This window comes from Desmodus rotundus, chromosome 10, assembly GCF_022682495.2.
Source record: "Desmodus rotundus isolate HL8 chromosome 10, HLdesRot8A.1, whole genome shotgun sequence".
NCBI lineage: Eukaryota > Metazoa > Chordata > Mammalia > Chiroptera > Phyllostomidae > Desmodus > Desmodus rotundus.
Window position 1 is genome coordinate 27298167 of NC_071396.1, and position 18163 is coordinate 27316329.

The window sequence follows — 18163 nt, forward strand, 5'->3', positions numbered from 1 at the left end:
CCCATGTGCTTACAGCATTATTCACAATAGCCCAAAGGTGGAAACAACCCGGGTGTCCATCAGTGGATGTGGATAAACGAGATGGGGTGTCTTCAAAAGGTGGGAAATTCAGCCACATGATGCTGAGAAAAACCAGTCACAAAAGGATATGAGGTACTAGTCACTTTCACAGACACAAGGAGGACACACTGTGGGTTGCGGGGGGCTGGAGGAAGCAGGGTGGGGAGTTAGTGTTGGAGGCGGACGATGGGACAGTTCTGTGGGCGGGTGACGACGATGATGCTGGCACAGTATGACTGTACTGAACACCACGCGATCACACACCAAAAAATGGTTCCGGGGGTAATTTTTCTCTCACGTCTATTTTACCGCAATAAGAAAAACATACAATGAAACACCACTTCACATCCGCTAGGACGACTGTAACAAATAATTTTTAAAAGCCTGCAAATGCCAAGCGATGGCAAGGATGTAGAGAAACTGGACTCCCATTCAGTGCTAGAGGGAGTGTAAATGGTGCAGAGGGAAAATAGTCCAGCTGTTCCTCCAAACTAAATACAGAACTGTCCCATGACCCAGCCATGCCACTTCTAGGTGTAAAACAGAACATCAGTGGCTTCAACTGGCTCCCAGTGACCTCTGGTCACCACCACCAGCTCTGGAGCACACTTGTTCACACGATTGTCAATGCATGTCCGGAAGCAGCGCAGGTATCTCTAGAGTTTGTTTGATAGACAAAAAATATGCATTGTACAAAATATGTGCACCAGCATCGGACTTGCCCTGACTGGTGTAGCTCAGTAGGATGGGCGTCACCCCATAAACCAAAAGTTCACTGGTTCGATTCTCGGCCAGGGCACATGCCCGGGTTGCAGGCCAGGAGGTAATCCATCAATGTTTCTCTCCAACTCTGTCTCCCTCCCTACCCCTCTCTAAAAATAAAACCTTTAAAAAAAAACCCCACAGAACTTACTCATCTTTGTCCCTTGGGTAATAAATTGTGTATCTCATTGCCACCTGGAAATAAATTTAACTGAGGAGATAAAGACTATACATTGGAAATCAGAAAACATCACTGTAAAAATTGAAGAAAACCTAAATAAATGCAAAGACACCACGTTCGTGGATAGGAAGTTAATATTAAGGTGTCAGTCCGCAAGCTGTTCTACACTTAGAGGACAATTTAGTGCAGAAAGGTGAGAAACCTAGTTTTTAAAAATCATCACACTAGGATATGTTTCATTGACGTTTAGAGAGAGGAAGGGACAGAGGGAAACATTAATGGGAGAAACATTGATCGGTTGTCTCCCATATGTTCCCCAACCAGGGATCGAACCCACACACTTTTGGTGTCCAGGATGACGCTCCAGCTAACAGCACCACCCGACCAAGGTGGAAGAGACCTCATTTTGACAGGCTTTAATACTTACCATGACACTTCACAGGTGCTACAATGACATTTAAATGAGATTGTGATTATATAAAATTTTGAAACTATTAAGGCACTTTATGAGCGCTGGGTGACATTATTCTGTTAATAACGAGTTCCTTATTGACAGAACGTTTCATCCGTGCCCGCAATCCCGTAAGGCACCTGAAGGAGTCCTTAGCAAGACGTGGTCTCCAATTATTATTTAGTCAATTGAATTCTCTATCTTATACTCTGTTAGAATTGAAGTTTTCAAGACCTCTGAGCTACTGATGAGAATTTTGTGAGAGGCCCGAGAAGAAATAATTGCTCAGGGGAGGCAATGAGGCTAAGAAGCAAGTTCCACTTAAATCCACTCCACTAGCAGCACTATTACATCAGGTTACTGGAAACAAGTATGTAGTGATTTCATTATACTAAGCAGTTACTCACATTCACACACACTGATGCAAATGTAATTATACATGGAAAAAAAATGTTTTGCCTTTAGGGAAAATGTATCAAAATCCTGAGTCAAGCCACGCGGGAGTTGATCATTCTCATCCATCAACTGAGCAGAAAATAATGGAGCAAAATTTATCATTTGGTTTTGAAGGATGAGAGTCACCTTCAACCGGAAGTCCTTGAATAGCTTTTATTTATTTATTTTTATTTAAGAAAGAAACAAAAGGAAAACACTTTGCTCACAGATAACTGGGACGTCCCTGGGAAAATAAACATTAGTGTCAATTATGTGCCGGTCCTCACTCTTCCCAGCAACAGCGCGCTGCTGAGACGTATTTCTGAGGGGTTATGCTGGCCTTTGTCCTGCAGGTGAGCTGTGTGCGGTATGCAAGTAACAGGGGGTTTGGACCATGCAGCAAACCCACATCTTCCTTCCCTGAACCCGCCAGCAAAATTTCCCCAGGTCTGCCGCTCCAGCCAAACACCGGCCTTCCCTTTCTGAGCTTCTGCACGTTAGCGGGTCATTCCTGCTGAGAGCGACCTACTTCAACCCCTACGCAAACTTTACACAAACACACTAAAATTAGTGGTGGTGGTTGCACAGCTCTGTGAACACACTGGAAACTACTGAATCGCACACTTCCAAAGGGTGAATTTTGTGGTGTGTTGTGTTTCCATGAAGTGGTGATATTTAAAAAGACCGAGTATTAGAAAGTATAGTATGTACGGGTTATACACTGTGCTTTAGACTCAGTATTTGTGTCCCTTCAAAATTCTTATGTTGAAACCTAATCCCCAGTGTAACGATATTTGGAGGTGGGGTCTTTGGGAGGCCCCTCCCCTTGTGAATGGGATTAGTGCCCTTCTGCCAGGTGAGGAGACAGTGAGAAGGCCATCTATGAACTGGGTAAATGCCCTCCCCAGCCCCTAAATCTGCTGGCACCTTCATCTCAGACTTCCAGCCCCCAGAACTGTCAGATTATATAAATGTCTGTTGTTTGTAAGCCGCACGGTCTGCGGTGTTGTATTCTAGCAGCCGGAGCTGACGAAGGCCTTGTCTAATGATGTACATAAAACAGACTATTTTTCAAGTCGGAGGCTGAATGCGGAGAGCAAATGCTGCCTTTGGTGATTAATTGGCTGTAGTGGTAGTATTCCTGTTCTGATAATTCACGTTATCATCACAAGACTCTTGGATGCATAATAGGGGAGTAAGCAAACAAGGAATTATGGGATATTCCAAATCTGTCATCCCCCGTGTCCTGGAGCATCAAGATTCTCAGAATAGAAGAAAGGAGTTGGGGATGTAACACAGGCCAGGTTACAGGAAAACCCCACGGTTCTGGCTTTGAACTGGATATAGCAGTATGAGCTCATGTGATAGTCCGTCTACCTGTTTAGCTACATGTGTGTTTCTTAACTCTGTCCACTGAAAAAAGACTTAAGGCAAAAACACACACCAAGTAGCAAGGACTATCCCTAGGGCCCCAATTAACGGTCTCGAAATACCATGGATAAGAAACGGCTGTTTCCCGGTTGGATGGCATCGGATAGCAGAACGCTGTGAAAGACCACTAGAGCAGCGCCCACACACCCGGGAGCCAGTTTCAGGGGCTGCTCCTTGCTACACTGGAGTCAGTAAGGACACTCTCTGCAATGCATCAGACCCAGCACCTATGTTTAAATCCATACGCTCCTAATGATACCTAAAAAATTAAAGCTCACTGCCCTGGCTGGTGTGGCTCAGTGGGCTGAGTGCCAGCCTGTGAACCAAAGGGTCACAGGTTTGATTCCCAGTCAGGGCACATGCCTGGGTTGTGGGCCAGGTCAGCAGTAGGGGGCACATGAGAGGCAACCACACATTGATGTTTCTCTCCCTATCTCCCTCCCTTCCCCTCTCTAAAAAGAAATAAATAAAATTTTTCTTTAAAAATAAAGCTCATTGATTGCCCTCAGCAGATGAGAGGAAAACAATTCATCACCTTGAACACGGGCAAATGGCAAGAACATCATTAGGCATTTATCTTGCCTTTTCTACACGGAGTGTGTGTACCATCAGGTAACCAGACAGTGGATGGGGGGGAAGTGTCGTTTTATAATAATATCCCCACCAGTAGTTGAACAAGAAATAATTAAAGAATCACCATTTTGCAACTCACAAGGAATTCATAGAGGGATTGACAGCAGCTGACATCAAAAAAAAGGGAGGCTTGCCCGGGTGGCTCAGTTGGGTGGAGCATCATCCTGTACACCAGAAGGTTGTGGGTTTGATTCCTGGTCAGGGCACGTATGGGAGGCAACTGAGCAATCTCTCTCTCTCTTCCCCCCTTCTCTTTCTCTAAAATCAATGTATCTTCTGATGACAAAAAAAAAGTGAAAACCGGACCTGGTGGGCCTCCTGATGAAACAATACATCGTTCATATCCTGCAACAGGGACTCAGCCTGACTCCCACCCAGTCTTCGGACCCAGGTGTTGATTTACAGAAAACTCGGGAGACAGAATCACCACACTGAAGTGCACCAAGGGACTCAGCAAAACCCAGCCTGGGTCCTTCAATGAATCAACTGGAGAGAAAAGAAAGGGGTAGAGGGAAAACCTATAGATTACAGGAGACTGGAGGCCCTGACTGGGTAGCTCAGTTGTTGCAGCATCGTCCTGATATATCAGGATCGTGGGTTCGATCCCCGGTCAGGGCACATGCATGAACCCACCAATCAGTGCATCAGCAAGTGGAGCAATAAATTGATGTTTCTCTCTCTCCCCACCCCCCTAAAATCAATAAATTTGTTTTTTTAAAGAGATTTGAAAGACCCACTTTTTTAAATGGGCAAGAATAAACTACAGTGGCAAGGGATAAACGCCAGAGCAATAAAACTATAGAGAACTGAAAAGAAGTGATTACCGAAGTCAGACAGTGGTGACTCGCAGGAGAAGCGGCTGCAACTGCGGCGGGCACAGCAAGGGATTCTGGGGTAGCTGGCCAAGTTCAACTTCTTGACCTTGGGGTCTAATTCCAAGGCCACTCACCTTGTGATGATTTATCTAGCTGTCCACTTGATTTGTGTATGTTTCACCTTACCTTAAGGTTTTGAAAATCTCTCCCCCGAAAGCGTGATTATTTACAATTTCTGAGGAAAGCCTCATATTCGTGGCTTGTCCAAGTTCATCATGAAAATCTCGTACCAGTGCTGAGGCCTACATCTGGGAGCAAGTTTTCAAGCAACTCGGTACTGTGTCTGACATCGCAGTACAAAGATGTATGTGCTGTTCTGGACTGCGCTTATGTACAACTTCATTCATCTTGGACAAGCAGCTGCTTTTGACAAGCCAACCCTTTACATGATGAGAAGCAACCGAGGCTAGAACACCTCATTCAGCTGCCTCCCCACAACCTTCGCAGCCTCTCAGATGCTAACACAGACCACCTGCCCACTGTGGATTTATCACGATTTGGAGGTCGACTGGATTCCTCCCGGACTTAATCTACAAAATAGTCAAAACAGGCAGCCATGATGTGGGGCATGGGGGAAGACTGTAGGCTGGGATTCCAACCACCTGTCTCAACCAGCAAGTCTCCCCAGCTACGGGGGCAGGGGCAGGGGCAAGCCGCTTCAAGTTCCCACATCTGGCACCTCCCGTGGGAAGCAGCGTGATCCACGGCTTGGCTGTGCGGCTTCACTGAGGCGATGAATGACAGCACAAACTCTTACGACTGATGCAGCTCACACTCCACCCACTTCTTTTCTGTGACTTCATCACCTATGACTTCATAAATGGGTGGCGTGACAACTCAGGCCCTCACACACAAAAATGATCCAAAGACCTCAATGCCTCTGTCTGTCTTTGTAGCCAGGCCACTAGGAAGTGGAGGATCAGAGAGGTCGAGTCTTGAAACCTGAGGGTCTCAGGGGTGTCAGAGCCATTGGTACCTGTGCCGTGCCGTGGCCCTTTTGAGGAGCTGGGGCTTCATGGTCAGCTTCAACAGCTGCCTGAGGACCAGGGAGGAGGAGAAGCAGGCAAGTCTCTGCCCCCTACCCCCACTCCCTCCGGAGCAGTCTGCATTTTCCAATCTACTCCATGTTGCCCTGCCTAACAGTTAATTCTGCAGGTTCTGAAAAAAACAGCAAATCGACAACAAGAGAAATGGACCTGTTCTAATTCTCATGTTGCGGGTGGGAAACGTAAGAGACCTGTCCAATGTCCTTCAACTAGAGATGGGCAGGTTCCACATCACTGCTCTCTCCAAGTCTCTTCTGGGACATCTTCTGCATAAAAAATGGAACCAGCAGCTGGGCGACCAGGTGTGCCTGTCACCTGCGTAAGGACGCCCCATCAAGGGGGCACAGTGAACGGGGTAGGTCTGCACATTTTGCATCTTCTACTCGGCACAACAGTGCAGTGTGGGCTGACCTCAGCCCTGGCTGCAAGGAGAACCCACTCCGCGTGCCAAGTCTCACGCTTTTCTCCTGGGACCCCTTGCAAAGCACCCCCTCCCCATTCAGCCACATCTCAGCTCTGCTGGGGAGACTGCAGACAGTGAGTTTCAATACCCACAGACTTGTGGGGCCAGCGAGTTTTTCCACTCTGCTGTGTCCTTTACGGTAGGCAGGACTGGAAACTGTAGTAGCTTGTCCAGGCCACTAGGGTACCACTCAGGAAATGACTTCCTCAGCACCACAGAGTAAATTACCACCGTAATTTAGTAAAAGTAGGCTACTCTTTGGCAAATGGGTGTTTTGGGGCGGTGGCATTTTCTGCTGTGCAGAATTTAGTGAGTGATATCCTAGTGACCCAGAATCCTAATGCCTCTTCCATGGATACATGGGGCTGTGAAAAGCGCAAAGCTTGCATGTGGGAAAAAACCCCACAAAACTCAGTTGAGTAACTTTTGGAACAGGAGACCAAGGATTCTTAGGAGGTCAAACTGCCCTCCCTGTATTCTTTAAGGACGACTGCTTAAACCGATACAGCGGCACATGGAAATGTCTCTGGAATTGCATACAAGATCCAGAACTTTTCACGGCCTCCCAACTTTCAGGAAAGATCAACTTGGAGGAGAGGAAGGAGGACATTTTTGCGCGTTACTACTATGGGACGTTTAAACACAACACAAAAGGTTTGTAAGGGATCCAAATATTCATAACCACGCAGATAAGAATGACTGACTTTATGAATGCGCCAACATAAATTCTTGTTAATATGCAAAGAACGCCCCAGGAGACCTATAATGTGATTCTCCTCAAACTGCTGGGTAAATTATTAGCTCTAATACTTTCTACATTAATCTTATACATTAATTAAATCTTCAGACAGTACTTTTTGTTCTCTTGGCAATCCCCCTTAGTCACTATGAAATAAAATGTCGTTTTTCTTCCTAAAAACACCCTTGGAAAAAAAAACTTTCACAAATGCTGTAATCTACCGAAAGATCTGAGAAAAATCTGTCTTTGCTGAGAGATGCTGTAGTAAGTCAACTCCTTCTGAAAGAATTAATTTTCTTGGAATCAGTGTCTAACTAGTTTTTTAATCTTCCTTTAAAGGGAGGGGGGTGAGTGGAGGTGGAAGAGGAGATGGGGGGGGGATAAAGGGTGATGGAAAAAATGCAATAAAATAAAAAAAAATCCACCAATCAATGCATCAGTAAGTGGAACAACAGATCGATGTTTGTCTTCTCTTCCTCTCTCTCTAAAATCAATCCATCAATCAATTACTCAATACAATACCCATGTAATTTTTTTTTAAACCTAAACCTGAGGGGATGTTTATTGACTTGACAGAAAGAAACCTTGATGTGAGAGAGAAATATCAATCAGCTCCCTCCATATGTGCTCTGACTGGGGATGGAACCCACAACCTTTTGGTTATGGGACAATGCTCCAACCAATTGAGCCACCTGGCCAGGGCGCAAACGTTCTTTTTAAATGAGCAAGGTTAACACCATTGAGGTTACGCAGTGACCACATAAAACTGTGTAAGAGGAGAGAGACTTCCACCCAAAGCTGGGACAGCCCAAGTGGTAGAACTTGAGGTCATCACAAGCCTCAGTGTCAAAGGGTAAAGGTTAGGACACAAAGGGTAAGGGTCACAAATTCCATCAGTGTTTCTTTGGATTTCTTGTTGATAAATAGTGCAAATGGTCCTGTGGGTAAATGGTTTTTAAAGTACTTTATTTCCATCCTTCGCCATAAGAATCAAATGACTGTAATTACTCTAAAGCATTACTATTTAAATAATTAAGAGTGTGGTTGTGATTGCGGCTTTTTTTTTTTTTTTTTTTTTTTTTTTTTTTTGCTGATTTGTAAAGAACTCTTTGTTTAATGAAAATGAGCAAACAAGGCCAAAAATGTTCTTCGGTGTTAACTGAGAGGAAATTCAAAGTCCATTCAGAAGAACGCAGAGAATTATATCCTTTGGGAAGAAACTTTGTCATAAAATTCAGACGCCTTCCCTGTGGTTTCATCTAGTTGACCTAACTTGCCTGAGATCCTACTTTAAAACCAGAGTGTAGCCCGGACCAGGAAGGCTCAGTGGACTGGGCATCATCCGACAAAGCAAACGGTTGTGGGTTCAATTCCCACATGCCTGGGTTGGGGGCCAGGTCCTCCACTGGGGGCGTGCGAGAGGCAACTAGTTGATGTTTCTCTTGTACATTGATGATTTTTCTCTCCCTCTCCTGCCTCCCTTCCCCACTCTCTAAAAATAAATAAATAAAATCTTAAAAGAAGAACGAAATAAAACCTGAGTATAAACGACAAAGGGCATGTGATATTAGGCTGAATGTGAGACTTCAGCAGAAAGTATAATGAACCACGAACAGCTGCAGAAATTTACAAGAGCTAAGGCTGTAATACACAGAAGTCATAAAACCACTAATGGCTGAGAGTCTCCGTTTTTCTGCTAATGGTTAAGCTCAGGGACATTCTCAAACGAGTGTAAAAAATATCACCCAATGGAATAAACTGATCTTATCCACCTGAACACAAGTGTGATCAGTGACACACTCATCAACCTTGAAAACACCAGTATTTCCATTTATTTTTTTATCCTCACCTGAGGACATGCTTATTGATTTTTAGAGAGAGGGGGAAGGGAGGGAGGCAGAGAGACATCCATCGCACCCACAACCCAGGCAGGCCTATGCCCTGACTGGGAATCGAACCCATGACCTTTCTGTTTATGGGACAACGCTCCAACTGAGCCACCGGGTCAGGATGAAACACTAGTATTTTCCATGTCCATGTCTACCTGAGAGATCAGAACGCTATTTACCTAAAGAAAACGCAGATGCATGATTGTGCACTCACAAAGCTAGGCTACACACTTGAGCAAGAAGCCCTGACTTCTGTGCTCACCCTCCATCCTCCCGGCACCCAACCCCACGTCCTTTCTCATTTTCCACGTGGTCATGGTGTGTTTGTGCACTGAGCTCCGCATGAGGAGTTCTAGGAAGCAGAGCCTTGTTCAGTAGTAAAAACAAACAGCAGCTCCAATGCCCAAAATGCCACTTCCAGAGCAGCTGCCAAGTGCTTTCAATGTAGCTGAAATGCCAGTATTGCTCAAGTACCTGGGGAGCTGCTGCTTTATTTTTATCCGCACCCGAGGGCATTTTTTCACTGCTTTGAGAGAGGAGGGAGAGGAGAGAGAGAGAAAACATCGACTGGTTGCCTCTCATACACACCCTGACTGAGGATCAAACCCATAACCTAGGCATGTGCCCTGATTGGGAATCAAACGCGCAACCTTTGCTTTATAGGATGACACTCCCATCAACTGAGCCACCCAGCCAGGGCCTGGGTGTCTCCCTTCGCTAACCATCACACTCCTCTAAAGGGTGGCACAGAGTGCCCTCTCTGGGGAGCATAGAACATCAGTTTGGGAACCCCTTGTTTTCGGGCTGGAGATTCCAGAGACCCTCAGGGGTGCACTCACACCCCTCTGACCCTGCCTCACAGGAGAAAAGCTGGGTTGAGCTGCCAGACTGTCACTGATGTACTGTTTGCAGAGCTGCACAGACGAGCCACGTGGATGCTTGGCCCCATGAGCTGGCCGGGTTCTCTTCCTCCCCACGCAGCGAGCCGGTAGCCACGCCAACCTCCCCTTGCACAGGCTGCCGAAGAGAAGGCTGGATCCCCCCTCTCCTTTGCCGCTGGATGGCTAAGTATATTCACAGGACCCGCTCTGAGTGTTTGAGGGTTCGAGACAGCCCATCTGTGTGATGCCAAGTACAAACGTGGGCGTTAAGGAACGTTAGGAGCACATTTCAATCATCTTTTGAAAGAAAACAGAAGTTGTTTTGCACTTGGATGTCTAATCGGCATTTTATTTATTCATTATTCTTTTTAAAGATTTTATTTACTTATTTTTAGAGAGAGGGGAAGGGAGGGAGAAAGGGAAGGAGAGAAAGATGTGTGTGGTTGCCTCTCACATGGTTCCCATTAGGGACCTGGCCCACCACCCAGGCCTGTGCCCTGACTGGGAATCGAACCGGCAACCCTTTGGTTTGCAGCCCGCACTCAATCCACTGAGCCATACCAGCCAGCGGTCCCTATGGTATTTTCAACTATCTAAAAATATGACTTTGGCTGTCCCAAAGGATAATGGCAGTTGTTGAAATTAGACTCTCTGCCCATTCTGCTGAAAACTGTACAGATGAGCAAAGCCACCCATTGGTCACACCTATGAGGCAGAGAAAGAAGAAAATAGCTAAAAATAAGGACCAGGCTGAAACAACACTGCTCCATTCTAATAACGTGGCCAAAAAAAAGAGAGGTGAGATTTCTTAAAGAAACTGCCCATCACTCTATCCACAGATGAGGGAGCAACTGAGCTGCCAAACCAGGTCCCCCACACAGACCCCTCTCTGCCTCCACCCATCCGGTCATGTATGGGCAGGAAAATGCAACATAAACAAGAACAATAACCAAAGGAGCCAGACAAAGTTATGATAAAACTAAAACACAAAAGGAGAACCAAATGCTTTTGGCCACTTTAGAAAATAGTGTGGCAGTCCCTCAAAAGACTGAACACAGAATTACTGTATAACCCAGTAATTTTACTTCTAGGCATGTATGCGAGAAATGAAAACATGCATCCGTGCACACACTTGTACTTGGAGGCTCACAGCAGTGTTACTCTATAAAAGCCAAGAAGTGGAAGCAACTCCAAGGGCGTTAACCGATGGACGGGTAAAGAAGACACGGTACACACCCACACATAGAGAGCTATTTGGCAGCAAGGAGGAATGAAAGACTAATTCATACTATGGTGTGGATGAGCCTTACAAAAAGGATGCTGAGTAAGAGAAGCCAATCACAAAGGACCACATATTGCATAACTCCATTGACGAGACATGTCCAGAAGAGGCAAATGCACAAGGCTAAAAAGTAGTTACATTAGCGATTGTTAGGGGCTGGTAGGGGAGGGAATGGGGAGCAATCGCTAATGGGTGTGGGCTTGTTCTGAGGGTGACGGAAATGTTCTGGAATTAGACAATGGTGACGTTTGCACAGCTCTGAAGATACAAACCACCACTGAAGAGTAGGCCTTAAAAGTAAGATTTGTGACCTGTAAATACAGTATGAGAAAAAAGGTGGAAAAGACCTTTACTTACAAAAAAGAAAAAAAAGGGCAGATAAAAACACCCCCAAACATATACAACTGCTACGTCTGCCTCTTGACTCAAACCCACCTCTTTCACTCTGCTTTATGGTGAGGCCCTGTTTCAGGATGTGGTGCAGAAATAAAAGAGTAAGTTCTAATTTCTGTAACAATAGCGAAAGCTTATATAGTGGGTGGGTCAAGTACTTAATTTCACTCACATTTTATCCTTTACATTTCCATGAACCGAAAATTCTAAATGGTTATAGTTTTGTCCCAGTAATTTAATTTCTAAGAATTTATCTCAAGAAGGAATAGAAGGTACACTACATAAAACTGAGAAAAAGCTTACTTACTTAACGGCATGACACCCGGTGAATCGTGACTCGTCCACAGGAAGGAACCCCGGGCGCTGAACGCTGGGTTAGAAATGTGTGTAATCTCTCAGAAAACCGTGGAAGATCTGAAGTGGGAAGTGTCGTTCCGTTCCCGTGACGTAAAAATGGACATAAAGAAGGCTCAATGGAGATAAAAAGACTCAACAGAGATGCACGAAAATATTAACTGTGGTACCTGGGGACGGGGAAGCAGATGCACGGATTTTCCTCATTGATGCGTTTACTCAGTTAAAGTGTTGTATTTTGTAATTAAAAAGTAAAAAGCTCTTTTTAAAGACAACGAAAAAAAAGAAGTGCTACCCAGCATGCACAAGTGTTATGGATCTCAGGGTGAAGCTGCTGGAGCCGGGAACAGTCAGCTTCCATGCGCGGGGCGGCTGCAGAGGCCTGGGCTGCAGAAGGTGGGAGCAGCTGGTCCCATGGAGGCCCCTCACAGGCTGGCAGGTGCCGGGCACCTTCCACCCCAGCTGGGCAAACGGGCGCCGGCCAACGTCCTCCAGCTCTGGGGCCCAGGCTTCAGGCTTCAGGCTTTCCGGGGAGTGAAACAGCTTTACTCACACACACACTCACTCCCATGTGCTGCCTGCCACACACCAACATCAGCCAGCCCTGCAGGAGGGCACACACTGCTGTTCAGTGGGGCTCCACACGGACTCAAGTTCCCTCCAAACGAACAGGGGGGGAGGCTGCAGCGCACTCTCGCAGGATCACTTCAGGAGGCCAACAGGTACCGGTTCCTAAGGGTTGGCTCAGCTGTCCAAGGCTTATCCCGTGTTGGGTTCCTCCCAGGCTATGGCAGAAGGGACGGGATACTGCCCCCAGCCCCACTCAGCTGACACAGGGCCAGGGATGGGGCTGCACAGACAAGGCATCGTTTCCCAGCATCTCATTTTTTGATCGTGTGCTGACTTCAGCAATGTGTCTGTCACTCACCCATCCCCTATTCCCATCAACAACGAAGCCCTGGCTGCACCTGGGAAGTACTGTCTGCAGAACTGGGAGCTGAATCCTGAAACACCTGGTGGGCACAAACCGCTTTGCTGACAGGTACACCCCAGCCCATCCCAGGGTGCACAGGACCCACATGCTCAGGGTAAGCCGCCTTGCAGATGCCACTCACTCTGAAACCACACCAGCTCCGCTGTCAAGACAAGGGGGCTGACAACATGTCCTACTTGTGACAGGCCTGACACGCAGATTGGGAATGTCTTATTTTGAAGTGATTTTAAACTAAGTTAAATGCAGCTTGTCAAATTCGACATCAAGTCAGGAGCCTGGGCTGGAGCCGGAACTGAGGTGTGAGAAAGGCAGTCTGGCTGGCAGGCGAGGGAGAGGGGATATAGGTGACAGGAAAGGGCTCCAGAGCTGTACCCGCTCTGCTGCACGTGCAGGGGCCCTGGGATTGGACGCGCCAAGAACTTGTTGGGGCAGCACAGAATGGAGGCTCCAGTGTGAATTCCCAGCCACTGGCTTGTTTGGGGAAGACCCACCGAATCCCAGGGGTGGAGGGACAAGTCCTGTCACTGCAGGATTTGGGTCTTCATGGGGACACAGGATGACCCTTTGAAACTGAATATGCCCTTGACCTCCCCTCACCTCCCCCACTAGATGAAGTTGCTAGACTGGGCCTCTGTGGTAAAAGCCCAATGAAATGATCCCACCGTGAACGAAGAGTACTAGGGAGCCCTCTTTAAGGAATAGTACTAAACAATGGCAGGGAATTGCGGGGCCCCTCGCAGGGGCATGTGGAAGGGGTGTCCCAAGCAGTGAGGATGCTCAGTGGCTTCCTGACCTCGGAAGGCTGGCACGGGGGGCCCAGTCCCCGTTTGCAGCAGCGTGGCTTTGGTCTAGTTTGCACTTCAACACTTCCTGTGGCATCAGGGCCTCTCCTGGAAAGATCAACCTTTTCACCTAAAAACTGGTTCCAGACCTGAATCCACATGCTCATCCTGGAGGGGCACCTGGCTGTTTGGACAGGTGACCCCAGCAGAGGAGCCCACAGCTTCAGGGGCCAGAAACCCGAGAACCCCCTTCACAGGCAGCACCTGGTGTCCCCAGGAAGTCTGTCTTGTCTGTCTTCCTTGAATGTCACCCACAGCACACCCACTGTGGCTTCGTGAGGAGACCTCACCGCTGTCCCCAAACAGCACCTGCAACTTAAGGTCTTGTTTTTGGAGGAAATCAGTCATCAGCTTTTCAAGGGGCTCACTGATCATCCCACAAGGCTCAAAGGGGAAAAACTGAAGAACATCACTGCTGCTGCATCCTTCTTTTCCCTCTTAAACATCAGACCACACGGGAAATCCGAGCTACCCGGAAAGGCTGGACCAAGGGCTTTCCTGGCTATCTGATCAGAGTTCCATTAGACGTTACCACGTGCACGCTTTGAAAGGCACTACTAAGGAAACGAACAGAGAAAACCTTTGCAAATAGCATCCCTGACAACGGGTCTGATTGTATGCAATGCCTCTCCAAACAGGAAGAAAAGCCTGCAGTAAAAAATGAGGGAAGACCGGAACACCAAAGAGATAGGATGGCAATAAATGCAAAGACGCTCAATAACGCAAGTCACCAGGGAGACGCACATCACAGCCATGATGAGCCCACAGGGTGGCAGGGAGACAACACTGATGGGGCCGCTGTGGGGAGGACGCGGGGTGCTGGACCCTCAGGGGCTGCCAAGTGAGGAAAGGTACTCCGGGAAACAGCGCTTTCCTCCCAAGTCAGCACCCACCCACTGTCCGAACTGCTGATCCTACTCTTAGGTGTTTGTCGGGGAAATGAAAAGGCAAGTTCACACGAAAACTTGTATTTACAGCGGCTTTTTTTCATAATCTCCAAATCCTGGAAAGGACCCCGAAGGTCTCCAGCTGGGGGATGGGGACACTGTGACTGAGTCACAGTATGTCTGTCAGTACCTTAATAAAAGGAAAAATAGACTAGATCACAGGTGGCAAACACAAGGCCCACTGGCTGAATCGGCCCTACATCTTGTTTTATCCGGCCCAGCACCTTGTTTCTACCCTGAGGCAGTGCCGAGCTCTCACTTAACTGTTAAGGAGTAGTTACATTTGTACAGTCCATGTATTACACTGGGCCCTTTAAAGGCAACCGCGAGGCTGATACAACCCCTGGTGAACATGAGTGTTGACACCCCGGCACTAGATCTACGTTGACTCTGTAGCAATATTAACAGGTGGTGGTGAGTAAATGTGACAACCACAAAGAAATAGCTATAGCCATTAAAAATCACTTTCTTCCTGCAAAAGCGGTGACATGAGAAAAAGCCCACGTTCATGTCTAAGGCAAGAGCAAGATAGAGAACAATACACAAACTGGTTTCTAAGAAGTGAACTCCCCCCTCCCCCCCCAAACAATGCACAGACATTTACAGACGCCGTGGGAAGCCTTCCCCATCCACGGGCTTCTCCTCTTGTTCAGTGTCCAGGTTTCCATGCCAGGCCCCACCCACCCAACAGGACGCACCGGCCATGGTCACACGCTCCATAGGTGCCCCCCCTCCCCCCAGGCCTGACATGGGCAGGTTTATAAAGCTGCACAAAACTGGAAGTAGTGGGCAAACAGACCAAACCAGTGCTTTATTTTAAAAAGTTTTATTCTGCAGATTTAGAAATTCGAGAATTTTTTTTTTAATAACCGCAAAAGAAATTCAGTCACACCTAATGATTAACAGAATGTAGTGGTGTATTATCCAATCAGAAGTCGTGCTGATGTGCCGTAATAAATTGTCTATTAGTAAAAAAATACACTTTAGGGCACAGCATTGTATCACAAATTACAGTAGGGATATTTTGCAAGAATTTAATCAAACTAGAGAATTCTGAGTAGCTTTATCTTTTAAATGCAGCACTTAAAAATGTAACAACTCTGTGCATTCTTTTTCTTAAAAAAATGACCTTGTGTGTGTCATAAAAATGCTGCGTTATTGCTGCAGAGGTCAAAGTTCAAGGCTCAAGAGGTACAGGAGAGAATACAAAGGTAGCCTTAAGAAACTTGGTTTTGTTTATGTATAAAAAAGGTAAAGTTTATAAAAGTTAATTTACAAACCAAGAACAAAAGTGGTATGCACGCATTATGTACAAGCATCCTTAAAACATCAAAATTTTCAAACGTGTAGCCAAAAAAACAAAACCACAACTGCCCGTTGCCCAAAAAAATTAAAAAAAAAAAAAAAGAAAGAAAGAAAGGAAAAAACAGTTATCTAAATCACACCATTATTTCCGTCTGGGTGATCACATGTTTCTGAAACCACCAAATCCACAATTTACTAGACCTGTTTCATGATTCAGTATCTGGAAGCGCACAAAAGTGATGGAAACATGCGAGAGGCAGAGAGAACGACCTACGAGTTAAAAACAGGAGGGTAAGGCATCCCTGCTGGTTAGTGTATCTGGTGACACGGTTAGTTTAGAGGCCCAGAGGGGCCATGGAGCCAGTCCCATGCTTTGGTGCCCTTCCCGAGGAAAAACGTGTTTTCACACACGAGCAGTAATTATCTTCTTCACTTGACCCCCCGCCCAGCCCAAAGCTGTGAACTCCCCTTGCTGTACAGCTCTGTAAATCCACTTCTCTGGTTATGCTCCAGGGGCATTTTAAACACGTATGCATAACGTCTCATGCGTAACCACATCAACTGTGGATGCCAGGCCAGGGCCACAATGGAGTGGAAGCAGTGTTTTGGAAAGGATAGAACTCAAGTGCACCCCCTTCACTGGCTGGTATTTTAACGGAAATCAATTATGTGAAATTAAACAGTGACCGTAAAAAAAGTATAATAATCATTACGAAGCAAAATGTCTTTGAACCTCGCGCCAATACCAACAGTCCTTCCGGCACAAACACGCAGGTCGCGGCGCGCTGTCTGCCCACGGCTCCCTCGTCTTCATCGGTTCAAACAAAATGCTTAACGCTAACGAACTGCAGATCGAGTCTAAGGAGAGCAGAGTACGTGATGGGGGGCCGTTGAGATTTAGGACGTTTGCCCCAGGTTCACGTTACTGAGTCACGTCCCTACAGGTTAAGAATTAAAAGTGGTCGATCAGGACAGACACACAGTTTGCTCCAACAAGGTAATTGGGGTCTCCAGGAAGACACTTGTTTTGCCAGGTTTTAGGGTCACCTATGAGAGAAAAAGAAGTTCACATCATTTACAGTCACTGACTATAATGCTTTGTAACCAAGAGACAAAGATAAATGTACATATTCACATAAGATTTTCTTCTATTTATCACTTGCACTTACACCCGAACTCTATGTGCTAGATGATGACTGGATTTAGCGGGGTACTCACATGGTAAGGCATACGACGTTAAATGACTACACTGTAGCCTGAAACTATGTATAGCGAACATAATATTGTGTACAACTTTACTTTAAAAAGTAACTCCTAAGTGCTATGTGTCAATGAAGACCCATTGGAATCTAAGGATTCAAAACTACTTCCGATTTCTCTTTCAGCATATTTTCACGTTGATGTTTTTTTCAAAAGATGAAAAAAAAGGGAGGGCCCACATGCTGGGGATGATTCCAGTTTGCCCAAGTCCACCTCATCATTGACAGCATCCTTCTTTCACTTTCCAAAGTTTGGACAGTAATTTCTATGATCACCCATTTCAGCTGAGTGTGAAAACACATTTCTCACACTCAACTACAGACCAACAAATGAAAGACCTTCCTCTTAAAAAAAAAAAAAGAAAGAAAGAAAAAATAAAAAAAACCCACCCAGTAATCTGGAGCACAGCTCCTCAGCCCCGATCCTGGCAGCCAAACCCTGCATGGAGCCGTGTGGCTAAGGCCAACGCTGTGAGCCTGCAGCAGGGCCTGGGTGCTGGCGGTGCTGGCAGCCTGATGCTCGCAGCTGGAGCTCAGAGGCCCGGGAGGGGACACTGGGGTGAAGGCCGGGATGGCTGTGTGTCGCTGGTTTCCAAGGTTAAGTGACCTTCGAAGCGGCTCACTTCTGCATCCCTAACAACACCAGCTCTCAATCAGGAGCTCGGGACAAAGGCTGAAAGTAATTCGACCTGTCACAGCTGGCAGCCAGTGGGTGCAGGCTGGGGAGGTCACTAAAGTTACACAATGCACAGTCCAAACAAAGAATTCTCTGGCCAAAATGTCAACAGGGCCGAGGGCGGGAAACCTGCCCCCGGTAGGCGGCACACTGCCTGAGCAATTCCACTTCTCAGATATGGGTGGGCTCACACAGTGCTACAGACAACACACTCTGCAGGCAATGAGCTGGAGTTATAACCCTTTGGAAGTAAATTAAAAACCTT

At 46.6% G+C, this 18163-nt stretch overlaps 1 protein-coding gene across 6 annotated transcripts in view; it reads right to left on the reverse strand.

The window, feature by feature from the left end:
* Nucleotides 1-15468: 15468 nt before the first annotated feature.
* Nucleotides 15469-18163, reverse strand: part of TJP1 (tight junction protein 1) — a 169502-nt gene continuing 166807 nt past the window's right edge. For all 6 annotated transcript variants that reach the window (XM_053912796.2, XM_053912794.2, XM_053912793.2 and 3 more), the window contains one exon: nt 15469-17010. In XM_053912796.2, the coding sequence (XP_053768771.1) occupies nt 16916-17010 (95 nt within the window). In that variant the 3' untranslated portion in view covers nt 15469-16915. The remainder of the gene's footprint in view (nt 17011-18163) is intronic.